The sequence below is a fragment of the Bos mutus genome, chromosome 16, assembly GCF_027580195.1.
Source record: "Bos mutus isolate GX-2022 chromosome 16, NWIPB_WYAK_1.1, whole genome shotgun sequence".
Taxonomy (NCBI): Eukaryota; Metazoa; Chordata; class Mammalia; order Artiodactyla; family Bovidae; genus Bos; species Bos mutus.
The window spans coordinates 64,394,355-64,421,801 of NC_091632.1; the positions used below are offsets into that span (position 1 = coordinate 64,394,355).

At 41.7% G+C, this 27,447-nt stretch overlaps 1 protein-coding gene across 1 annotated transcript in view; it reads right to left on the reverse strand.

Moving 5' to 3' along the window:
- Nucleotides 1-11,587, reverse strand: part of RRP15 (ribosomal RNA processing 15 homolog) — a 55,086-nt gene extending 43,499 nt beyond the window's left edge. The window contains exon 1 of the mRNA XM_005898566.3: nucleotides 11,366-11,587. Within this exon, the coding sequence (XP_005898628.2) occupies nucleotides 11,366-11,570 (205 nt within the window). The 5' untranslated portion in view covers nucleotides 11,571-11,587. The remainder of the gene's footprint in view (nucleotides 1-11,365) is intronic.
- Nucleotides 11,588-27,447: the final 15,860 nt, after the last annotated feature.

Here is a 27,447-nt window from a genome sequence, read left to right on the forward strand (position 1 = left end):
AGTTTTATATTAGCTCATGGCTACAATCAAAGGGAATGGAACTGACTGTACAGTCAGCTCTTCCACTCTGAGTGATCCTCCCTAACCTCTTGACTTGAAGTCATGAATTAAGACAGAACTGCTGAAAAGACTTGACTTAGCTAGTCATCACTACACTTGCTTTTTGGTATTACGTTTGCCGAACATCTTGTTTTTTTGCTTGCTGAGAACTCATGAAACAAAAGGATGGAAAACTAAGTATTTAATACATTTCAAACAAAAATTTGCAGGATATTAGAAAATGGCAAATAAAAATATACTAAAAAAATCAGTTTATATATATATAAAATGAGTCTCAAGCATAGGAGTAAAAATGAAGTATCTTCAAAAAGTAACAGAACAATACATTTAAACACAGACAGCAAAATAATACTTTACAAAAGCATGATCTTACATAAAGTATGTTAATGGTATCAAAAAAATTAAAGGACATGATAAAGAAGCAAGAATCATTAATAATTCTACTGCCCTAATGTGTTGTGTATTTCTTAATAAAGGAAAAAAAATTTGAAAGAGAACTTAATTTGACACATAATTTGAAGCCTCTACTGTATCCTGTATGCCTGGCAAATTTACGAAATCTGAGAACGTGACAAGGATGTGACATGCAGATTTGGGTGACATAAAAATGCTCACTGCCTGCAATGGAAGAAAAAGTATACAAATTTCGCCAAAAGCTGAAAGCACTACCATTCAATGAAAATCTGCGTGTCTACTATACACCAGATTCCAGAGCCCAGAAGTATCTCCTAGGACCAGTGTTCCCTGGAAAGTACATTGAGAAACAGAGTTTGGAGAACGTAGTTAAGTGAAAAACATGTATGTTAATACAGAATATGTTTATTTCTCAGAGTCAGCAGCACTGGACAGGTACTAACAACAAAACAAACAATTCTTTGAAAAGTACTTCTAGGTACGCATTCATCTAAATGTAAGGAGGCACAATGGTTTACGTCAATGAAGAATCTCAGAGTGATCAGAAGCAGAGGTCTTTACTAGTTTCTGGTAAAAAATGTCAAACTCCAACACTGACACCTAGTGTTTTGTCCTAAGGAAGTCACACACAAACTGCAGTGTTTTGTCCTAAGGAAGTCACACACAAACTGCAGTGAATTTCACATTCACCTACACTGTGAAGGCAGCCAAAGACTCTCTGTCTAAGCCACTTCTCCATTTCTAAACCTGGGCTACTTTTCTTTAGTGTGTTTCTTACCCAGCTTGACTACCACAACGTGCATGCTACGGACACAATGAATCCATGACGTTTTATAACACCATTTCATACAACCTGCACTTACTCCACCAATTCAAAAACAAAAATCCAGAAGAATTTGCTGCAGTCATGGCTTTTTATTTTATTATATTTTTAAGAGGCCCTAACTCAGAAGTTTTCAGTCATGCATTCATAGCCAATGGAAATGATGGTATGTTCTAGAAATAAATTTAAATATGTCAATGTTATGAGGTCAGCTAGCATATTACAAAACAAAGTTTTCTTCTGGAATACCAAAGCGAATCACTACACAAGTCAGAAAATAGAACTGGCCCTTAAACATTTACTGTGGCCAATGAAGACGAGATTTTTTTGAATTTACCACAAACTGATACTCAACAGAAGTGGATGTAACCCAGGGATCTAAGGGCCCCAGATAAGTAAAAAATTCCTTTGAAGTCCTGTGTGTTATTTTAAATATTAACTCTAATTTTGCATTCTATTTCAAAAACCTGGAAATTAAGGAAGGGTAATAAAGAATGCTTACTGGAAGTAATAACCAATGGTTCCAACAGAAGCTTCTGTGCTTATGGAAATGTTCTCTTATCAGAGCTGCCCACCAACCACAAGAGCCCAGTGGGTCCTTCACATGAGGCTAGTACAATGAAGTCACTGAGTTTTTTTTTTAACTTGACGAAGTTTTAATTCCTTCAGCATGACTAGTGGCCACCACACTGCGCAGGGCAAGGTTAGACTTCTGAGGTAACCACATAGGCAGAGGCGTCTCTCCGTCTCTTGCTGCACTTTCCCCAAACTTCCACCAGTCTTTCAAACTTGCCATCTGTCTCTCATCCCAGATATGGTGAGCTGCTGGCAGAAAAGTGAGTTATTTTCCTTAGCTTTTGGAACTGGGATAAAGTTTTTCAAAAAACTCACAGTCCTTCAATATTTACCAAGTACTCATGAATGAAGATGAAGGAAGGAGAAAATGAAAAATCTAGATTTTCCCCTTGAAGAAGTAAAATATTTAGTAGGATACATAAATCAGTTAACACCAATAGAAAATTTTGGTTTAAAATTTATAAGCATTCTTCTAATAGAAAAATAACGAAGAAAAAGGTTTAGGGGTATCTTTTACAAAGACGATTTCAAGTTATTTCTTAAAGGTAAAGTAAGAGCTGGAATGACAAGAAAAGGAAAAAGCCAAAGAAGTAAGATTCTACAATAAGGCCAACCAAAAGAGGCATGGGCAAGACCACTGAATTGAGAACCGAAACTTTATATAGATTTGAGTCAATGCTCTGTATTAAAGTTAAAATTACTATTGTAATCATCACTACAACACTCCAGGCAGAAGAAACCAGCATGTCCAAAATGCTTGGGGATGTTGAAGAAGGTAAGTGAAGTGAAGTCGCTCAGTCGTGTCCAACTCTTTGCAACCCCATGGACTGTAGCCTACCAAGCTCCTCTGTCCATGGGATTTTCCAGGCAATAGTACTAGAGTGCATTGCCATTTCCGTCTCCAGGGGATCTTCCCAACCCAGGGATTGAACCCGGGTCTCCCACATTGTAGACAGACGCTTTACCGTCTGAGCCACCAGACACATCTATAAAATATAAAGAAGTTCACATAGGCTGAAACTGGAGATGTGGGGATTGAACAATAAGAACGGGGTGTGAAAAGCTGGTTAGTTTATATAAATAAGCCAATCTGATTTATCATCCAAGAAAAAATACATACATCAAGCCCCAGGTTCTGCACTATACGTGTGTACTTCCAGTAAGTGGCCAAACTGCTACTGCTATTTTCACCTCCCACTTACCTCAGATCCCTCCTTTTAAGAAAGTTTCTCTACTGGATTAAGAAGGTTGTTCTTTTAAAATACAATTATCATCTGGGAGCACTAAGGATATTGCTTAACCTTGATCTTCAGTTCAGTTTAGTTCAGTTCAGTCGCTCAGTCGTGTGCGACTCTTTGCGACCCATGAATTGCAGCATGCCAGGCCTCCCTGTCCATCACCAACTCCCGGAGTTCATTCAAACTCACGTCCATCAAGTCGGTGATGCCATCCAGCCATCTCATCCTCTGCTGTCCCCTTCTCCTCCTGCCCCCAATCCCTCCCAGCATCAGGGTCTTTTCCAGTGACTCAACTCTTCGCATGAGGTGGCCAAAGTACTGGAGTTTCAGCTTTAGCATCACTCCTTCCAAAGAAATCCCAGGGTTGATCTCCTTCAGAATGGACTGATTGGATCTCCTTGTAGTCCAAGGGACTCTCAAAAGTCTTCTCCAACACCACAGTTCAAAAGCATCAATTCTTCAGTGCTCGGCTTTCTTCACCGTCCAACTCTCACATCCATACATGACCACAGGAAAAACCATAGCCTTGACTAGACGGACCTTTGTTGGCAAAGAAATGTCTCTGCTTTTGAATATGCTACCTAGGTTGGTCACTTTCCTTCCAAGGAGTAAGCGTCTTTTAATTTCATGGCTGCAATCACCATCTGCAGTGATTTTGGAGCTCCAAAAAATAAAGTCTGACATTGTTTCCCCATCTATTTCACACCTTTGGAGTTTACTGTAAATCAAACAGAACTTATAAAAACTTGAGATCAGTTAGTAGTGGTTAAAGAGTAAAGACACAGAATTCAGGCTGCTTGATTCAATCTTAACTCCAGACACAAACCTACGTGACTTTTCTGAAGGTTTTTACCTTCTCAATCTTAGTTTCCTTGTCTGTAGAAATGGCAATAAAACAGTACCTTCTTCATGAGGTTTTATGATAATTAACTCAGTTTCTTAAAAGAGTGTCTAGCCCATAAGAAACATTTACATGTCAATTACACCCCTCCCCGGCCCCCACCCCCATACCCCTCAAGACACACATAATGTGGCTGCAGAGAAGACAGGAACAAAGAACAAACAGCGCTGGTGGCTGGAATCTGGAGGACATGTGCGGTGCTGAATGGGAAGCTTTAGATGACCTGTTACAGCACAGGGGTTAAGCACTAAGAATATAAAATGAGCAGATGTGGAGCTACGCCCCACTTCCATTACTTCCTACAAGCATAATCTTGGGCAAGTTACCTAACCCCTCTGTGTCTCAGTAAACTGGGAACAAAAACAGTACCTACCACAGGAAAAGCACTTAGCACAGCTCTGGCACACAGTAGGCATTAAATAGATGACAATAATCAGAAGACAAACAAGGAGACTAAGAACCTGGGAGCCAGAGCAGGGAGGCATCCCAAAAGTCCTAAAAAGGACTGACAAAAGACAGGGGGAGGGGGAATAAATTCTCCTTCCACTATAATTCCACCCAGTCTTGGCTCTCCTCTAACCCATACGCAAGGGGTTCATGGTGAGCAAGACACCTTTGATTCTGTTTCAGAAGCGGTCGATATCTCTGTCCTATAGCTTCCTAAGCACTCTAAAACAATGATGAATATTAACTAACCAACAAGTGTTTAGGGCTAGGTACTATTTAAAGTGCTTTTTATGCATTATCACTTAATCCTCACAACACTCGTTGAGATGCTATTATTATTCTATTTACAAGGAGAATGCTTCTGAAGCTTAGAAAGGTTTTAAAAATGTCCAGAGTCACAAAGTGAACAGGTGGGGTGACAGGGTGCTGATTTTTAAGGCACTACAAAGCTCTGAATCCACCATTCAACTCAGACTAAGGTAAGTGAACTACTGCAGAGAGTAGCCACAATACATTGGGTTGGCCAAAAAGTTCATTTGGGTTTATCCTACCAAAAACCTGAACAAACTTTCTGGCCAACTCAATAGCTTAATAAAGCTTGAATTAAAGAGGAATTTCTCTCTAAGCCATAGCTAACCAGAATGGCCAGCGCTCACATCCCATTCTCATTTCGCCCCTAGTCATTCAGAGCTCTAGGAAACCACTGCTCCCCAGTCCAGGTATTAAAACATCTGTTCTATCTCGCCATGTGCTCTTTCCTGCCCTTCACTACTTAATTTAGAATATTCAAAATTGATACTTGAGAACTTTTTAAAAAAGCATTTACCTCTAAAAAAAAAAAAAAATGAAGTTACTCAGGTTTCCATAAAAATAACCAAAACTAAAATGAAAGTTTCACCATGGGACAAACTGTCGGATGTGATTACTATGTGCTATCTGGGCAAGCCAGACAGAGCCCGGAAGTAGTCTGTTTCCTGAGCCTGTTCTATAAATTGCTACTCAAGTAGGACTATGACATACTTCATTTCTTAGGCATGTTCCTTTGCTATTTTAAGTAACTTAAATGATGCAGAAGCTTATAAGTTACAGTTTGATAAAAAGTTTATTTATCTGCTAGGTTATTACATCTTAAATACTACTTTGTAGTTTATCAAAAAAGGAAGGGATTCCTCCTAGGACCTTCTAAACTGGATTGTTATCAAGTCTTGTTTTAGAAGTATATGGCCATTATTCAAATATGTGACCAGAATAATTCAGAAAAAATGAAATTAGCATTCCTCCTTCTAGTTTATAGACATATGGGCACATGCTATGAGGGAGCAGTCAATCACTTGATGGCATGCGACCAAGGCTTTTTTTACATGGGTTGATTTACCGACTACAGAGCTTTTTTTTTAAAAATAAAGATTACAATCTTAAGCAAGTAGGCAGTGCATATAAACCTCCAACAGTGCATAAATTCTGTAGGTCTGAGTAATTCAGTAACTCAGAGGTAGAGGTCATCATTATTGTTGTTTAGTCACTAAGTCACGTTTTGCAAGCTTGTGAACTGTAGCCCACTAGGCTCCTATGTCCATAGGATTTCCCAAGCAAGAATACTGAAACGGGTTGCCATTACTGCTCTTTATAATACTTGATATCATCACCACTGTTTTCATTTTTTTCACCTGAAGTGATCTACTGAATGGGAAGGCTGTGTTTTTTATTTAGACTACAAACATAAGAGCCAAGCATACACGGTATCTAAACCACCAACAAGGTATTAATTCAATAAATCTGAGTAGCTCCAGGTTAACTCATGTAGGGGTGTCATCCTCTCCTTTATAATGCTTGGCATTTATGTATTACTCTAATGCTGACTAAGGCATCTTACCTTACACATATCTCTGATTTGGGATCATTCGTAATTTTACTGTGACCAAAGTTCAAACCCTACTGAAGAGTAAGTATTACAATTTATCAAAACTTACAGTCTGAATCATTTTGCTATCATTCCAGTTTATATCACATATAACTTCTGCTAATCTGTAACCTCAGTGATATCTGGTACATGAGAAGAGAGTGTAAAAATCACATTAAGAGAAGTTTCCAATTTTATAATAAATGGATATCGAGTACTACATCACGTATCAGGATTCATGCCAAGTTCTGAAACACAGCTTTTACCAAAGCTTTAAGGTAAGGGAACTAGGAAACTTCTGCAACGTCTGACAAACAATATCCAAGAGTTTTACACTCATGAAAGCACCATTTTCTACCTTTCTTACACAACATGTCAAAAGAAATTAAAGCCAAAAGATAAAAAATAAAAGTGCAAACAACACATGAGCTATACTTGTGTGTTTTTCTAGGAAACGTAAGTAGCATCTCGCTGAAGGAAGCTGCTTTCAAATGTTGATATAAGGCACATCCTTATCAATTTTTATGAACCAATTAAAATTCAAACATAAGTGTCTAACTCAACTCCCTGATAAAATGAGCTGTACACTTCAGTAACAAGCCTGTAATGTGCACGCTGATTCCTCATGTGTCTGAAGGCCACTTCAATTGCCTGCCTTTATAGTCTTTCAGAATCCAGTCTCTGTGAACTTTTTATAACAATATAGTTCTGCCAAGGCCACACGTACACAAATATCTGAACAAAAAAGCTATTTCTGGGGACTTTCCTGGTGGTCCAGTGGTTAAGAAATCTGCTTTCCAATGCAGGGGACACAGGTTCAATCCCTGGCAGGGAGCTAAGATCCTGCATATTGTGGGGCAGCTAAACCCGCTTGCTGCAATTAATACTCGAAGCAGCCAAATAAATAAATTAAAATTTAAAAAAAGAGAAAGCTGTTTTTATGTATCATCTTTCCAGAAATACCTGATTTCACAGGAGGAAAAAAAAAATCCATTTCTTATATTAAATAGAAAATTCTGAGTTAAATCAAAGGAAAACATCTCCATCCAAAGGGCCTGATGCTGCTGCTAAGCAGCTTCAGTTGTGTCCGACTCTGTGCGACCCCATAGACAGCAGCCCACCAGGCTCCCCCGTCCCTGGGATTCTCCAGGCAAGAACACTGGAGTGGGTTGCCATTACCTTTTCCAATGCATGAAAGTGAAAAGTGAAAGTGAAGTAGCTCAGTCATGTCTGACTCTTCGAGACCCCATGGACTGCAGCCTACCAGGCTCCTCGGTCCATGGGAGTTTCCAGGCAAAAGAGTACTGGAGTGGGGTGCCATTGCCTTCTCCGAAAGGACCTACATTACTGAATTTATTACATAAAAGGTCTTTTATTATTTGTCTTTATTGAAGAGACACATTCTAAATCCTGAAAGAAAAGGCAGAGGGAGACAACTAAATAGAAATCTAGACAAGCTGGTCAAGAGAAAGTGAAGGGAAAAAGAGAGCACCTAGTGGGCCAGCACAAGCATGGCGAGGAGGGCGGAGAGGAACTGTGTTCAAGAGATGAGGAGTTCAGATACCGTGTCACCAGCAAGCCAAGGGGCAGCAAGATGTGTGCCCGGAGGAGTAAACAGCCGTCAGGTCACATGCAGATCACCAGTGCACAGTGACACAGGCCATCCTCCTCATTCACTGGGTTCTGTTTTGAAGATGAAATCATGAATTCAGCCTGGCAAATATTAAGTGCACGCTATCCACAGAACAACTACGCAGAGACAATCCATGGTTGTCAAAATCACTATCCCTAAAAAATAAATAGAACCACTATTCATGCCTAATTTTACCACGAAAACATGACTGAATGGTTAATTACAGAGTAAGAAGGACAGAATTAAGAGAGAACACCTGGCATCTATGGACGGACAGTTTTCCACTGAGAGGCTTTCTACTATAATGGAAAACAGTATCTCCAAGCCTGTTTCCTCATCTGTAAAACAGAAAGGCCATCAGCTCCCTTGTAGGGTTACCTGAGGAAATTTTAACCTCTTTTCTGGAGAAAGCTCCACCGCTGTTATCAAAGGCTGGAAGGCTTATTGGGTGGCTGAGAGATGGGACTAGAAGTTTTGTTAGATCAGAAAAGATGTCACGATCATGACTCCAAATATTTATGAGTAGGCTGTTGTTGTTTAGTCGCTAAATAGTGCCTGACTCTTTGCGAAACTATGGACTGTTGCTCACCAGGGTCCTCTGTCCATAGGATTTCCCAAGCAAGAATACTGGAGTAGGTTGTCATTTTCTTCTCCAGGGGATCTTCCCAACCCAGGGATCGAACCCTCATCTCCTGCACTGGCAGGCAGATTCTTTACCATTGAGCCGCAATGGTATGGTATTTATTTTATGGTTGCCATGTGCCAACCATTAAATTAAATGCTTTACATACATGAGCCCATTGAATCTTCACAACAATCCTGAGGAGACACTATTACCACATCCATTTTATGGATGAGGGAACTGAGGCAAGTTCCCTACTAAGAAGCCCAAAATCCCTCTGAAAGGCAGTACAAACACAGATGCCTCTTATACAACTGAGAAAAGAGTGATCATTTATTTCTGGAAATAATACACAGATTTTAGGAGAAAAGAAAGGATGGAAGAAGAGAGGAAGGAAGGAAGACTACAGTTATAAACGGCAGAAAGACTGCTATAAAATCTGACCACAAAAACACCCCTTAGTGATCAAACCTTAGAGAGTGGAACAAAAACCTGTCTCAATACCATGGTCTGCTCATAACCAATTCTTGCTTTAGATTCTGTGGCCCTGGTCTTTTACTTTCCAGAAAGTTTTGTTTTGTTTGATCATTTCTGTACTCCTGGTTCCTCAACCTTATCAGGGAACTGTAGTGTTGGAGAAGACTCTTGAGAGTCCCTTGGACTGCAAGGAAATCCAACCAGTCCATTCTGAAGGAGATCAGTCCTGGGATTTCTTTGGAAGGAATGACGCTAAAGCTGAAACTCCAGTACTTTGGCCACCTCATGCGAAGAGTTGACTCATTGGAGAAGACTCTGATGCTGGGAGGGATTGGGGGCAGGAGGAGAAGGGGACGACAGAGGATGAGATGGCTGGATGGCATCACTGACTCGATGGACGTGAGTCTGAGTGAACTCCGGGAGTTGGTGATGGACAGAGAGGCCTGGCGTGCTGTGATTCATGGGGTCGCAAAGAGTCGGCACGACTGAGCGACTGATCTGATCGGATCTGATCTGAGGGGTCAGAGAAAAAGCTCCAGAGCAAGCTCCAGTGCTGGTTGTGTCCTCTATCAACTTATCAGCTTGTGCACTGCGGGAGCAAGATATAAACTCTCTACATCTCAGTTTCTTACAAGTAAAATGAGGATAATATTAACAATAACCCTGTCTTACAGGATTGTTATGATAATTAAAGTGACACAGTACCTAAACTATTATTATTACTACCTAATTCGTCTAACAGAAATATACCCAAAATCTATGGTGCTACAAATTTATTTGGAAGTTGGTTGTCTAGAAAATTGAATGCTTTCCTTCTGAAAAACATTTCAAGTGGGGACCCTCTCTCTGTCTTCACTGTACTTTCCTAGTGAAATCCCTAGTGGAGCTTTGCAACTCTGCCTAACTGTTCTGGCACTCTATGGCAGTCACCATACAGTTAGCAGTGATACTTATAAAGAAGTGGCATTCTCTTGCTTAAAATGTCTCAAGAGCTCCATATTGCCTACTAATAGAGAATCCAATCTTCTTCATATGGCACACAGGGCCCTCTACAATCTGGCTTTATCCTGTTCCTAGTCTCAATAACACCTCTGAATAGCTAGAGCCACAGCCAATAATTCATTTCAACCTAGCTAGCCATGTGTTTCAGGAGACTACATGCCGCTGTGTGTGCTTTCCCTGTGTCTGAGAAAACTGCGCTGTCTACCCCCAGACTTAGAAAATTAAGGCCCTGATGAAATGATTCCTTATTTATATTCAGCAAGAAAACTTACTTACTACCAAAATGTATAAGGGAGGCCCCATGAGAATAAAGATAAAGAAGACATGTTCCAGCACTTGAACGACTTGTATCCATAAGGAGAAAGACACGTTAAAATAAAAATAATCATACAGTATGAAGTTTATGTATAAGACAGAAGGAAGCAATGCCTCGACTGGGTTCTACAGGATATGGATTTCTCGGTCTCCATCCTTATTGTTAACTGGACCAGGATCATGAGAACTACCTTTGTAACCACCTCTCAATATATTAAGGAGCAATCTCTGAGCAGAAGATCAGGGGTCGTCTGCGATCCCATGTAACCTGAGAAGCCAGTGCCAAGAACGATGGGAAAGAGTGGCAGCATGGGCATATCATAGTCGAAAGCCTCAAAATACATTTCCTTCCTTTCAGTATAAACGTCTCTGAAAAACATCTTTATCAACCGCTACTTTTATTTATTCTACTTTAACCACCTACGGTTTCCTCACTAGTATCCCATCCCTAATTCCCCAACACACGCACGCACCTACTGCACAAGAAAATTCAAGTATACCGGCCGTCTTCGTCTCTCCGCCTTTCCATCCTTGCTCCTTAGACGCCTCTCTCGGACTTTCCCTCCTTGCTCCCTAGGAGACCCAACTCATTCTTGTAATTTTAAATATCGCCCTTCCTTTCGCCCCTTGCTACCGTAAGCCTCCTTTTTTTTTTTCTTTTTTTTCCGCTGCTGCTATAAAAAAAGCAACAGACTCATCTTGCTTACAAGAAGTTAATTACAGTGACAATGAAAATGTCTAATAAACTAAGTTGGAGGCTTTAACACGCGACAGCGACCTTCCTTCCCCTGAACACCACTTTCTCAAACCTTCTCACACGGAGCCAAACTCGCCCCTTTGCCGTCCTGGGGAGATGAAATTCGGGCTGCCAGAGGGAAATTCACTCGCACCCCCTGCTCCCGCAAACTCAGCCCGGCCTTTTCTCTGAGTAGCCAAAGCTCAGCCCAAGTAGGTTACCTTCATTATCGGAAGCGTCTTTGTCCTTATCTTCCAGCTCCGATGCTACAGACGCGACTACCATTTTCATCCTCTTCTTCCTTAGTGAAATTTTCAGCTTTTTCCCCGCACTCACACGTGAGTCTCCAACGGCCGCTGCCATGATTCCTAACCGGAAGCGTTCAGTTACATTTGCGTCCGGCAGTAACACAGGGAACTTCGGCATCTAGTTCTGACGAAACAAGGTTCCAGTAAAGCAAAGTTCCGGTGAAACAAGGTTCCGGGGCGGGGCCATCTAACGGGAGTTCTCTGGCTGGAGCTTCAGAATTCGGGGGAAGAGGACTTGTTGGTTGTCTTCCCGAGCTACCGGCTCCAGTAAAAAATAATAATAAAAAAAAAAAAAATCAGTGAGTGTAAGTTCTCCTCCGAGTCTGCCAGCTCGCCCTGGTCCTGGCCCGCCGCCCCACTCTGACCCCAACCCGACCCTGCTGCTGCTGCTGCTGCTAAGTCGCGTCAGTCGTGTCCGACTCTGTGCGACCCCATAGACGGCAGGCCAGCAGGCTCCGCCGTCCATGAGATTTTCCAGGCAATAGTACTGGCGTGGGCTGCCATTGCCTTCTCCGGATTAACCCCTGAGTGGCTTCCAATTGCACACCGACAAGAATCTGGATTTCTTCCCCGGGGTCCTGGGTGTGAAGCACTCCAGCCCCATCCTCCTGCCTCGGACCTAGCTCCGCCCGGTAGGCTTGCGGCGCCCTCCCGCGCGGTGTAGACCGAGGCTGGAACAGCTCTGCCCTTGGCAAGATGCCGCTGCCTCCCTCCCGAGGCCGGCTTCTCCCTGAGGTCAGCCTTTGTCACCTGTTTTCCCAGCCCCGCTTTCCCCAAAGCTGCTACCACAATCCGCCGCTATTCCTTTTCCCTGACTTGTCGGCTCCTTCTCAGTAAGGACCACATTTCATTCACCATCCTGCCCCCAAGCCAGCAATGGGACCTGGCCCAAGGTAGGAACTCAGACATACATTATTAGAAGCGATAAATGAATGAACGACAAATACCATTCACAAAGTTAATAAGTCGAAAGGATAATGTAGCATATTCTTACATTGTGTTCTGTAGGCCGGGCATAGTCTAAAGGCTTTCTGTAAGCTTAGCATTTTCTTGGAAGAGCATTCTTGGTTTTTTTAATACCCAAAATTTCTAAAGGGGGAGGGAGCACACTTTTTCTTTGGGTGCTGTATCTCTCTACTTCTTTTAACTGCTATTACTATATTCTTTAGAGTTCTCTTCACTTATTAGCGCAGTCCCTTGCTATTACGATCCTCTGTGGAATCACGGGATCTTCCCAACTCAGGGACTGAACCCAGGTCTCCTACATTGCAGGCGGATTCTTTACTGTCTGAGCCGCGGGGCTCAAACTTATATTAAAATGTATAATCAAATTCCTAAGTGGTATCCATCTCCTGATTGGCCTTGACTGATACAAAGTTAGAATGGGTGTTGTGATGGAAATATTATCAGTACCCAACTACTGTCCCTGCCAGCCTACAGCACTGTTAAATGTTCCACTAAAGGTTATTCATTTTTGGAATAGTGGGAGGTATTAAGGGGGCTTCCCAGGTGGCAGTGATTGCCTGCCAATGCAGGAGATGCAAGAGACTCCAGTTGGATCCTTGGATCAGGAAGATTCCCTGGAGTAGGAAATGGGAACCCACTCCCGTATTCTTGCCAGGGGAAATCCCATAAACAGAGGATCCTGGTGGAGATACAGTCCTTGGGGTTGCAAAAGAGTCCTCTCACAGGACTGACTAACACTTTCACACCATGTTCATGGATCAGAAGATGCAACATTATTATCACTTCTTCCCAAAGTGGTCAATACATTCACTGAAATCTCAGTCAAAATTCCAACAGACTTTTTGTGGAAATTGACAAACTGATTATAAAATCCTTATGAAAATTCAAAAAATCTAAAACAAAAAAAAAAAATGAAAAAGAAGAACAAAGTTCAAGAGTTAGCACTATATAATTTCAAAGCATTATAAAACTACAGCTACCAATACAGTGTAGTATTACCATCAAGTAGACAAACAGATCAACAGAACAAAATAGAAAGTCAGAAAATAAATAAATACATATATATATATATGGAAAATTGATTTTTGACAAAAGTGCAAAGTCACATCAACAGAGAAAGGACAGTATCTCCCACCAGTGTTGTCGGAACAATTGGATATCCAGATGAGAAAAGATGCACTTCAATTCATACCTTGTACAACACATAAAAAAGTTGATTCAAAATGGAGTAGGCCTACCTAAACATACAATTATAAATTTTTAAAAAGAAACCAGAGGAGAAATCCGTTGTGCCCTTGAGTTAGGCAAAATTTTCTATAAGAAACCATAGGAGAAAACCATTGTGTCCTTGAGTTAGGCCAAGTCTTTGGTACAGCACCAAAAACATGATCCACAAGGGAACAAATTGAAAAATTAGACCTTATCAAAGTTAAAAACCTGCTCTTTGAAAGACACTAGAGAATGAAAAGAAAAGTCACATCAAAAGAAAGCAGGAGTAGCTGTATTAATTTCACACCAGCAGAATTCAAAGCAAGAAAAGTTATCAAGGATAAAGAAGGGCATTATATAATCCCCAAAGGATAATTCTCTAAGAAGACATAACAACTGTTAAGTGTGTTTACCTAACACCAGTTGTCAAACTATGTAAGACAAAAGCTGTTAGAATTGCAAAGAGAAGTGGATGAATTCACCAATCATAGCTGGAGATGTCAACACACCTCCATCAGAAACGGAGAGATTCAGGAGGCAGATAATCAGGAAGAACACAGTTGAATTCAGAACACCATCAACCAAAAGGATATAATTGCTATATATAGACTCCATCCAACAATAGCAGAATTCTTCTCAAGATCACATGGAACATTCACCATGATAGACCACATTCTCAGACATAATACACAACTTAATAAATTAGCACTGTAGCCTGCCAGGCTCCTCTGTCCATAGGGATTCTCCAGGCAAGAATATGGAATGGATTGCTGTACCCTCCTCCAGGGGATCTTTCCAATCCAAGGATCGAACCCAGGTCTCCCACATTGCAGGCGGATTTTTTACTGTCTGAGCCACCAGGGAAGCCCTAATAGACTTAAAGAAATAGAAATAATGCCATGTCTGTTCCTGGATCACAAAGGAATTAAACTAGAAATCAATGGCAGAAAGATAAATGAAAAATCCAAAAACATGTAAAGATTAAACAGCAAGCTTCTAAATAACATATGAACTAAAGAAAAAATCTTGAGAGAAAAATTAAAATATTTTGAACTAAATGAAAAACAACTTATCAAAATTTGTGGGATACAGAAAAAAGTAGTTCTTAGAAGAAAATTTATAGCATCAAATGCATACATTTATAAGCATATAAAAGAAGAAAGCTCTAAAATCAATCATCTAAGTTTCCACCTTGGGAAACTAGAAAGAGAAAAGCAAATTAAATCAAAATAGAAGAAAAGAAATAATAAGCATTACAGCAGGAATCAATAAAATTGAAACAAGCATCTCAAACAAGAAAATTGATGAAACCAAAAGCTGCTTCTTTGGATAAGTCTCTAGCCAAGCTAAGAAAAAAATAAGTTCAACAATTACTAATATTAGAAACAAAAGAGAGGACATCACTAGATACTATGAATGTAAAAAAGATGATGAAAGAATACAGTGAACAACTATATGCCCACAAATTTGATGACCTAGATTAAATGGACCAATTTCTTAAAAAGTGTTTTCTCCAGATTCACACAAGACTAGACAGTCCAAATAGGCCTCTCTCTATTAAATAAATGGAGTGAGAAACCTGTATGCAAGTCAGGAAGCAACAGTTAGAACTGGACATGGAACAGCACACTGATTCCAAATAGGAAAAGGAGTACATCAAGGCTATACATTGTCATCCTGCTTATTTAACTTATATGCAAAGTACATCATGCAAAATGCCAGACTGGATGAAGCACAAGCCAGAATCAAGATTCCTGGGAGAAATATCAATAACCTTAGATACATAGATGACACCACCCTTAAGGCAGAAAGTGAACTAAAGAACCTCTTGATGAAAGTAAAAGAGGAGAGTGAAAAAGTTGACTTAAAACTCAACACTCAGAAAACTATTACAGCATCTGGTCCCATCACTTCACGGCAAATAGATGGGGAAACAATGGAAACAGTGACAGACTATTTTCTTGGGCTCCAAAATCACCGCAGATGGTGACTGCCGCCATGAAATTAAAAGATGCTTGCTCCTTGGAAGAAAAGCTATCACAAACCTAGACAGTGTATTAAAAAGCAGAAACATTACTTTGCCAACAAAGGCCCATCTAGTCAAAGCTATGCTTTTTCCAGTGGTCATGTATGGATGTGAGAGTTGGACTATAAAGAAAGCTAAGCACCGAAGAATTGATGCTTTTGAACTGTGATGTTGGAGAAGACTCTTGAGAGTCCCTTGGACTGCAAGGAGATCCAACCAGTCCATCCTAAAGGAGACCAGTCCTGGGTGTTCATTGGAGGGACTGATGTTGAAGCTGAAGCTCCAGTACTTTGGCCACCTGATGTGAAGGGCTGACTCACTGGAAAAGACTCTGATGCTGGGAAGGATTGGGGGCAGGAGGAGAAGGGGACCGCAGAGGATGAGATGGTTGGATGGCATCACCGACTTGACGGACATGGGTTTGGGTAGACTCCGGGAGTTGGTGATGGACAGGGAGGCCTGGCGTGCTGTGTTTCATGGGGTCACAAAGAGTCGGACACAACTGAGCAACTGAACTGAACTGAACTAAATAGAAAACACCAGGCCCAGTTGTATTCACTGTTATGGATTGAATTGGGTTCCCAAAGTTCATAAGTTGAAACTGTAACTGCCAATGTGACTATATTTAGAGATAGAGCCTTCAAAGAAATTATTAAATTTAAATCAGGGCCTATGAGTGGGCCTCTTTGAGCAAACTCCAGGAGATAGGAAAGAACAGACGAGCCTGGCATGCTGCAGCCAATGTTTGGTAGCAAAAGAGTCAGACATGACATAATAGCTGAACAACAATGAATGATTGGGCCTCGACCCAACAGGACTGGTGTCCTTAAAAGAAGAGGAGAAAATAGCAGTGATGTGTATACAGAGAAGGTGGCTACTTAGAAGCCAAAGAGACTGGCTTCAGTAGAAACCACCCCTGCTGGCACCTCAAAACCTCTTCAGTTCAGTTCAGTTCAGTTCTTCAGTCATGTCCAACTCTTCTTGACCCCATGGGCTGCAGTACGCCAGGCTTCCCTGTCCATCACCAACTCCCATCGCTTACTCAAGCTCATGTCCATTGAGTCAGTGATGCCATCCAACCATCTAACTGTGAGAATATAAACGTGTGTTATTTAAACCACTGAGTCTATGGTATTTTGTTACGACAGCCCAAGAGAACTAATTTTGCTGTTGCTGTTGTTTAGTCACTAAGTCGTATCCGATTCTTTGTGGCCCCGTGGATAGTAGCCCACCAGGGTCCTCTCTCCATGGGTTTTCCAGGCAACAATGGGAAGTGGGTTGCTATTTCCTTCTCCAGGGGGTCTTCCCTACCTAGGGATCAGACCCACATCTCCTGCATTGGCAGGTGGATTCTTTACTACTGAGCCACTTCCTCTCACCCTGTATCTATCCTTCCTTTTAGTGAGATAAATTCAATCATTATTTAGGTGAGTTTGTAATAAGTCAAGTTTTCTGTTCTTTGCATCCAAAAAGCATTGCACTGGATACACTACATGATCTGGTCAAGCTGCTTTACTTTCAAAGAGGTAAATGTGTTTCAGTTTCCTCTTGTTAAAAATAAGGGAGCTGGACTAAATAAACTCTGAAAAGTTTTTCAACTTATATTTCTGTGCTATTGTAGAATTTACTTCCAGGAAGTCTTTGTTTTCCCAAACCATCCCCCCTTCATCCAAAATCTATGATTCAATACTGATATGCAAAGTTACTTGATAACTTTTCCAAAGTTATTTGATGGCAGTAATCTAAAATTAATAGTAATAATAATAGTTTGGGGTTCTGAACTCTGGGTGTTTATTAGAGTATAGCAGAGTAGAAAGAGTATAAAGATGAACATAAAATTCTTCTGTGTAGAAAGACTCTGAACACAGCAAAGGAGTCTTCCTTTGTGGGAAAAGAGGACTCGTGGAATTTAGATGCCTCTGGAGATTGGCGCTAAGGACAGAAGAAATTACTTGTAATGATCTTTCATGTGCGTCACCTTAAGGCTTTTGAAATCCACTAAGGAGCAGCTAACTAGAACACCATTTCCTCTCAAACCAGGTAACTTTGATTTGTAAAGAAAAAACGTAACTCCTCACAAAGCCCACGTATTCCAAACTCCTGTTCTTATGGCTGTTTCTGAATCTTAACATCTTTATTTCAAGGGTGTCCCTGGTGGCTCAGTGGTAAAGAATCCACTGGCCAATGCGTTCAATTCAATGAATGAACGAAATTATTTTTAAATGGACACATGCCTCTGAATCCTTCGGAGCATCTTAAGAGGAGGATCGCTTCCCTCTGTCTTTCTTCTCCTCTAGCACTGCACTTCTGCCAGTGATAGAATTAAGACCCAAGCAGTGGCTTCATTATTCGTAATCAGACTGAGGCATTGTTAGATTGCCTCTTTAGAAACACCCCTGAAAACAAGAAAAGGACAGATTATATCATCCGGTTGGTGTTAAACAACGAAGCAGGGGAGTACTGGCAAGACTAACAGGCATTATTTCATTTGAACAAATTACTCTTGGACTCCTGGTCTCAGAGCCCGCATTAGTAAGATGGCTACTATCATGCATCAAGAAGACGTATTCCACCTTGCATAAAGCCTTTCCATTAAACACTCACCTCCCTGTGGGAGCTAACAGTCTCTTAGGCAGTATTCATCAGCCATGACAAGATTTGCCCTGGATTTCTGAATGATCAAGCAACCGTAAGATAAAAGTGGGCTTCCTCGATCCTTCTAGACTTTCAGATTCTCACTGGTGCTAGTATAAAGTGCATCCTGAATTATACAAGGAACTGCTGCTTCCTTTCCACGGTGACAGTGGAACTCAATCTGTGCATCCTTAATAGACCAGAGATACAGATGAAAGAGGCCTTAAGAGCTTGGCCTTCTTATTTCATCCTTCTGAAGTTGAATGGTTTCATCATCCAAGACAAGTGATTGTTTGTCCAGTGGTAAGGTCCCAGGCTCTAGCTTTCCCAGACATGACATCCGTTCATTCATTTATTCATCAAATATTTAATGAATGCTTACTATGTACCAGGTTCTGTTTGAGGCACCAGGGATTCCTTAAAAAAAAAAAAAAAAATAGCCAAAGTCCTTGTTCTTATTGACGCTTACATTCTATGTGAGAGAAACACCAACAAATAAGTAAATAAAAAAATAAATAGCTACAGATAATAGTGTCAGGAAGATAGTAAAACAGGGTCATGTAATACAGACTGATTTGGTGATAGGGTGATGGCTGGAGTGGAGTACCTTAGATAGAGGTCAGAGCACTCCCAGGGATGACATTTGAGCTGGGATGTGAATGGTGTGACTGAGACAGTCATGTGGCAATCTGGGGAAAAATTTTCAGGAGAAAGCAAGTTCTTTTGAGGAACAGAAGCATAGTGAGAAAGGGAGATGCAGGACATGCTGAGATAAGAGGGTTAAGAAGAGGCTAGATGAAATTTGTCCTTATAGGTCATGGCAAAGACATTCAACTTTATGTCAAGAGAAGTGGGGAGCCATGGTACTGTTTTAAACAGGGCAATAACAGGATCAGAATTCACTTCTCAAAGCAGCTTTAAGTTCCTTTGGAAAATATGGGGATCAGAGTGCCAATGCATAGACCAGTTAGGAGGCAACTCTAAAATTCTTTATGAGAAATAATGGTCATTTAGACTGGGGTGGAGATAAATGACAATTGACATAGTAAGGGTATATTTCAGGTATGGAAACAGCTGTTGATGGTTTGGATATAGGAAGTGAGGGACAATAAATTAGAAATTAGGCCTAGATTTTTCTGTTTAATAGCTAAGTGGATGATGGTGTCATTTGCTAATAAGAGGAAGGCTGGGAGGAACAGCTTTATGGGAAAAGTCAATTGTTTCTACTTGGACTTTTCAGGTTTAAGATCTTGACAGCTAAGTCTAAATGTTGAATAAGTAGTTGAATCTCAAGAGAGGCAAGGGTTAGACATATGGGGTCTAAAATTTGATAACAAAAGGCCTCCTGTTGGTGGGTTTTAACATCCTGGGATGGTGGAGCTTTTCCAGGCGGAAGAGAGAAATGGAGGCTACAGCCCAGGTGGCAGGAACTCCAGTACCAGGAGATCTGGAGTCAATGCATGAAAATGTATAGCCAGAAAGTAGGAAGAATTTGCAAATTAAGAAAGCAAAGGAGGAAAGTGTTTCAAAAAGGAAGCAAGCATCATCTTTGTTAAATGTGAAGTCAGGATAGATGGGAACAAGACTATGTTCATAAGGTATTTTCAAAGTAGAAATCTCTACTCATCTCATCCATCTCAAAGAGATGGTGGGAATGCCACACAGGGGAATATTTTCATCATCTCATTCAGGCTGAGAGGAAGGGACCGTGTCCCTTCCACAGAGAAGAACCAATGCCGAGGTGCAGGGAAACTCAGCCACATAGAGACCACGGTCCTCACCCCATCCCCACTGCCTTTTCCCTGGGGTTCCCAGCACTTGCTGAGACCCGCCTACTCCCTAAGGGCACTGGGTAGGGAAGGCTGTACCAGGAGCCTGCCCTGAGTCTGGCCAGCACTAGTCGTCTGTCATCCTTCCTGTTTGCAGACTGAGGCTCTCCTGCTGGCCTATTGGGCAGACATGGTGATCTTTGAAGTCTACACCAACATAACCAGAGGCTTTTCTACCAAGACCAACAGCCAGCTGGGCACCTGTATCTCCTTTGGGATGTGAAGAGTGCTCTGTTTTCTCGGCCATGCCAGGAACTTGAAACTCAACTTTGCAGAGCCCATGCAGCCCTTGGCTGTAACAGCCCTGAGTTCTCTGAGCTGAAGCCTGAATCCTGACGTGCTTTATGGCGTGAGGAGAGACTTCCTTTGAGTAAAACAGGCCAGGTGATCTGAACCATTTTGTAAGGCTTCTCACATGGCCATGGGAAGCTAAGATTTCCAGTGCTCTATTTACTAAGCCCTTGTACCAGCCAGGTACAAGGTGTTTAATAACCCCATTTTACAGATAAGGATTGTTGCTGTTGTTCAGTTGCTCAGTAGTGTCCAACTCTTTGCAACCCATGAACTGCAGCACGCCAGGCCTCCCTGTCCCTCACCATCTCCAGCAGCTTGTCCAAGTTCATGTCCATTGCATCAGTGATGCCATCCAGCCATCTCATCCTCTGACAAATAAGGATATAGTGGCTCAAACATAATCTGTGAGGTACCCAGAATCAAGATTTTAGCTCTAGCAATTATTGCTTCAGGTATTTTGAGTCTCTGTTACTTGATAAACACAAATTTAGGATTGTTAATGTCTTCCTGGTGGATTAATCCTTTATCATTATGTAATGTCTGTCTCTAGTGATTTCTTTGCTCTGAAGTCCACTTTACCTGATATTAATATAGTCTCTCTTCTTCTGTCTTCCATTGTATCCATTCTACTATTGAACAAATCCAGCCGGCTTTTTATTTTCACTATTGTATTGGATTGGTCAAAAAGTTCATTTGAGTTTTTCTGTAACAGTTTTTAAAAACCCAAATGACCTTTCTGGCCAACCCAATGTTTTTCAGTTTTATAATTTCCATTTTTCCTTTTAAAAAGTAACTTACAGTTATTTCTCAAGATTTTCTATTTTTTTATTTGTTTAAAAAAATCATAGTTATTGTTGAGGCATTTTATGATGGCTGTTTTTATTTATTTTTAAAATTTATTTTTTTTATTTACTTTTGGCCATGCTGTGCAACCTGTGGGACTTTAGTTTCCCAACCAGGGATTGAACCTGCGCCCCCTGCCTTGCAAGTGCAGAATCTTAAATGCCGGACTGCAAGGGAAGTCCCGATGACTATTCCTAAAATCTTTGTCATACTTCTAAGATCTGAGTAATCACCATCTCGGAGTCTATTGATTGCTTTTCTCACTCAAGGTGTAAATGTTCCTGGTTGTTATTATAATGAATAATTTTTAAAAATTGTATTTTGGACAGTTAAGGTATAATATTATAAGACTCCAGACCCGATTGAATATTTGGAATATTATAAGACTGGATCCTGTTTAATCTTCTTTATTTAGCTGACTGTGCCCCTGTTGAGGTGTGACATAGGGCCACCTAGGCATGTGTGTTGCTTTCTGCTGAATCTTCTGATCTCATCCCAGCAAGAGTAGAACTCATTCATGTTGCTTAGTTGTTTCTAAATGGAGGTGTCAGCCCAGCTCCCTGTTGGGCGCTGCTGACATCAGCCACAAGCTCTGTGGCTGCTGGGCCCTCCGGACACTAGGCCTGCCCTCCTCCCAGCTCCCTGTACCTTGTCCCACCTCCTTGCTGCCAGATGGGAGTGGAGGTGCTGCTGTCTCCCGGGCTCTGCTGCACTATCCTGATGAGGCAACCAGAGCACCGCCTGGCAGAGTGGGGGACAGAAGGCAGCTCCTCACGTAGCCTTTGACACCATTGGCAGGCCTCGAAGTACTGCCTACTTCCATCAGGTACTGGAAGGAAAATCAGCTCCCTGTTCCTTACACACCACCTAGACAGCGTATTAAAAAGCAGAGACATTACTTTGCCAACAATAGTCAAGGCTACAGTTTTTCCAGTACTCACGTATGGATGTGAGAGTTGGACTATAAAAAAGCTGAGCGCCAAAGAATTGATGCTTTTGAACTGTGGTGTTGGAGAAGACTCGAGAATCCCTTGGACTGCATGGAGATCCAACCAGTCCATCCTAAAGGAGATCAGTCCTGGGTGTTCACTGGAAGGACTGATATTGAAGCTGAAACTCCAATACTTTGGCCACCTGATGCGAAGGGCTGACTCATTGGAAAAGACCCTGATGCTGGGAAAGATTGAGGGCAGGAGGAGAAGGGGACAACAGAAGATGAGATGGTTGGATGGCATCACCGACTCAATGGACATGAGTTTGGGTAAACTCCAGGAGTTGGTGATGGACAGGGAGGCCTAGCGTGCTGTAGTCCATGGGGTCACAAAGAGTTGGACACGACTGAGCGCCTGAACTGAACTGAACTGGACGGGAAGACTGGTGCACTACAGCCTTCAAAGGGACAGATAGGAGTGGACTGAAGTGGGAGATCCTCTTCCTCCTGAGAGATAAGTCCTATTCCAGGATCACTAAACCCACACCTCTGGGGAGAGGGCACCAGCCCTGGTGTTTTCAGGAAGCATTTCGGTTCATTCTGATGTTCAGTGAGGGTGAGAGCCATGAGTCTATGCAGCTGCTGAAGTCACCAATGATGATAAGAGGTGCTAAAATCCATGATGAATGAGGTGCTGAGACTGAAGGATGACAAAGCAAGGTGAATGGGAGCAAATGTTTCGGGAAGGTGTGGTTCTAAATGTTTATCGTTTATTTCTGGTTGCTCTGGGTCTTCGTTGCTTTCTCTAGCTGTGGTGAGAGGGCTTCTCACTGCGGTGGCTTCCCTCGTGGTGGAAGCCGGGCTCTAGGTGTGCAGGCTTTGGTATTTGCAGCACATGGGCTTTGATTGCTCCCTGGCATGTGGAATCTTCCCAGACCAGGAACTGAACTTGTGTCCCCTACCTTTGCAGGCAGATCCTTATCCACTGTACCACCAGGGAAGTCCCAGGAAGACGTGTTTTTTAAAAAGGAGAAGCGGGTTTGGCAAAGAGGAGCAGGAAAAATACTTTGGCCACGTCAGGCATGACAGGGAAAATAAAAAACAAAAGCAGCCTCCCTATGAGAGATTTCTAAGGTCAGTCAAATTTCAGATGAAGAGGATGTAAAAGGAATCCTGAGGGAAGAAGTTGAGACATAGAAAATTTGCTGATGGCAGGATTTGGCTGATGTACGGCACAGGAGGAGGGTTTGAGATGGTAGCAGAAGAGAGAGTGCATCAGATCAGAGATTTTCCGAGCAGCACGGGACAAGTGTCTGGGTGAAAATGGATGATCTAGAGGTCTCAGGGGGTAGGTAACTGGGGGAAAGAGGGAGATGAAGTCATGATGGAGCTCATCCGATCACCAGCTAGTGAAAGGAGCAAAATTCAGACACAGCTCAAGAGTCTGTTTTTGGTAGACATGGCCTCACTGAGCAACTATGAAATCCTGTAGCAATCTAGACGAGGGGCCATCTCACCTGGGAAAAGTGGTCTGCTGGCTTGAAGGTGATACTTTCTCATACAGTCACAGCATTCCCTTGTTGCTACCTTAGGGTAACTCCCTGTTTCCAGTCCACAGGATATTTCTCTTCTCTCCTTTGTCACTGAAAGGTATTCCCCTCTCTTCCCAACAACTTGCTTATCGTGCTGTAAGTCTCAGGATCAGTAAAATACAAAGGCCTAGTTACCTGCTTGCAACTAAAAAGAGGGGAGGCTAGGACTTCCTGGCAGTCCAATGTTTACAACTCTGAGCTTAAACTGCAGGGGGTTGGAGTTCCATCCCTGACTGGGGACTAAGATCCAGCATGCCACACGATGCCTCTAAAGTAAATTAATAAATAATTTTCAAACATAAAAAGAAGGGAAGAGTCTAGAAAGAAGAACACAAATTAATGACTCAAAATTATCTGGACTCACCATACAGAAAATACTTTGTTCAGCCAAATTTAATTGAAAATTTAAGTCAAAGTGTTAGTTGCTCAGTCACGTCCCACTCTTTGCTACCCCATGGACTGCAGTGCGCCGGCTCCTCTGGCCATGGGATTCTCCAGGTAAGAATACTGGAGTGGGTTGCCATTTCCTTCTCCAGGGGATCTTTCTGACCCAGGGATCGATCCAGGCTCTCCTGCAGTACAAGCAGATTCTTTACCATTTGAGCCACCAGGGAAGCCCAAATAAATAATTCTTAAAAAATAAAGAGAAGAAGGAGTCTAGAGAGAGAAACATAAATTAATATCTCAAAATTATTATCTGGATTCACCATACAGAAAATACTTTGTTCAGGCAAATTTAATTGAAAATCTTCCTTATAAAGAACCTTATAGTGCTTACTCAGAGAAGGCAATGGCAACCCACTCCAGTCCTCTTGCCTGGAAAATCCCATGGGTGGAGGAGCCTGGTAGGCTGCAGTCCATGGGGTCGGGAAGAGTCGAACACGACTGAGCGACTTCCCTTTCCCTTTTCACTTCCATGCATTGGAGAAGGCCATGGCAACCCACTCCAGTGTTCTTGCCTGGAGAATCCCAGGGACGGGGGAGCCTGTTGGGCTGCCGTCTATGGGGTCACACAGAGTCGGACACGACTGAAGCGACTTATCAGTAGCAGTAGTGCTTACTGGAATCTAAAATTATCTTATGTATTTATTGATTTGATTCAATCAAAAATATTTGGGGGATACTTTTTATATGCCAGATGCTCTCCCAAGTGCTTAAGATATGGCTAAGGCTAAGAATGGGGCTTCCCTGATAGCTCAATTGGTAAAAAATCTGCCTGCAACGTAGGAGACCCCAGTTTGATTCCTGGACCGGGAAGATCCTCTGGAGAAGGGACAAGCTACCCACTCCACTATTCTTGGGCTTCCCTTGTGGCTCAACTGGTAAAGAATCTGCCTGTAATAAGGGAGACCTGGCTTCAATCACTGGGTTGGGAAGATCCCCTGGAGAACGCAAAGGCTACTCATTCCAGTATTCTGGCCTGGAGAAGTCCATGGAATGCATAGTCCATGGGGTCGCAAAGAGTCAGACACGACTGAGCGCCTTTCACTTCAAGGCTAAGAACAAGACAAGCTAGGACATTCTTCTTATGGAGATTATATTCTTATGGGACTGAGTGAACAAAATCCCATCAACCATCAAGAATATAAACAAGGAAGATGCCAGTTAATGAACCTCTTCACGTTGACTTTTCACTTTCATGCATTGGAGAAGGAAATGGCAACCACTCCAGTATTCTTGCCTGGAAAACCCCAGGGACAGGGGAGCCTGGTGGGTCGCACAGAGTCGGATACAACTGAAGTGACTTAGCAGCAGCAGATGGTTCATGAAATCTTCACCATGTACGGTAAGTGCTGCCACTTGTCCCCTCCCCAGAACTTAGGGTCTTGCCTCAAAAGCCTAAATAGGTTTAGGCGAGTCTTGTCCATTTCCTCCTCAATTATGTTTATTAAGGTATTATTTACATGCACTAAAACTAACCAATTTAAAAAGTACAGTAATGAGTGCTTGAATAGAATCATGTCAGCACAATAATTAAGATACTACCCTAATTCTCGTGTTCCTTTGAATTAGATCCCCTCAATCTGCCACCAGGCCCTAAAAGCAGCCGAACTCCATTTAGACACCCTAGTTTTGCCTTTTCTACAATTTCATATAAATAGAAGTGTGTAGCACATGGGCTTCCCAGATGGCACAGTGGTAACGAATCTGCCTGCAAAGCACTCGACAGGGGTTCGATCCCTAGATTGGAAAGATCTCCTGGAGGAGGAAACGGCAATGTACTTCTAGTATTCTTGCCTGGAAAATCCCACGGAGAGAGGATCCTGGAAGGCTACAGTTCATGGGATCACAAAGAGTTGGACACAGCTGAGCAACCGAGCACACAGTACATAGTCTTTTGTATTTAAGTTCTATTTTTATTGAATCTGTAATTATAATTTCCTTAACACCATCCCATTGATTCAGTAAAGATGACCACAGTCAGCTTTATCTGCAAAGATATAATGTTTTTAAACTAGTTATTTTAAAGCCACCTGCCTCACTTTTGTAAATTGCACAATAAAGTATGGTAGGCAAATATTCATATAAGGCCAAGTGCCATGACACTAAAGACAGGGATTTTGTGGTTCTTATTCCTAATCTTCTCATTTGCCCCATAATGTCACACACATACACACACACACATGTAAGAGAACATTTGAGTGCTGTAATATAATATCCACCTTTCCTATGCTTAGCAACAAACATGTAAATTTTTGGCATAACAAGTCAAAGTCATTAATATATGCATAACATTTGAAAAAATAAAAATTAAAACTGGAGTGACTTCTCGGCTTGCATAGATTTGCTTACTATTTCTATGTTTTCAAAATGGAATTTGTTGTATTTTTACAACAAAATAAAATTTCCCTATAATAATTTTGGAGAGGATGCATATAAAGAAAAAGTTATGTTTATAATTAAATATAATTTGGAGCATAGTTGTATTTATTACTTCTCTACAAAATGTCATATTATAAGGATTTTGTCTTCAGATTCTCTGCCGTTGCACTGCATCATTTCAACACTGAATGTGTTTTCCTCTTTGTACCTGGAAGGGGTGCTCAGCACAGAGGACTGATGCTATTACCCTACAGAGTTTTTCAGTGTTTATTTCTTATTGAATTTATGGGGATTGGTAGCACTTGCTGGGTTCAAAATATGGACTCAGCATGTAGCATAATTCACCACTCAGTCCTCAGACTTCTTTGTCATAGAAAACCAGGATTCTGTTTTCTGAATCTCTGATTCACAGATGGGTCATAACAACAATCTTGACGTTTAGACAATGGAGAAATTTGTCTAGCCTTTCAGTCTTGTTCTGAATACTTGCTGCCTGGTGGTGTGAGAGAAACATGCCTATTTTCAGAATGATCCCAGGCCTGTTCAGAAAAGGACACTAATAAGCATTGTCTGGAGACTGAGTTCTCTAGTTGAGAGAGAAATTAGGGGACAAATCACCAAAAGCCAACCTCTCGTTTCTCAGCAAGGGGATTTGTTTCTCTTTTCCCTCTTATGGTCATATGCAGCCATGGAGGATTAAAAGCAGCATGTAGTCTTGTGAATTCTTTTTCTGTTAATTTTTAAATTTTTTCTGGCCACATGGCTCTGTGTGATCTTAGTTCCCCAACTAGGGATCAAACCTGTGCCCCTGACAGTGGAAACATGGAGTCCTAACCACTGGACCACCA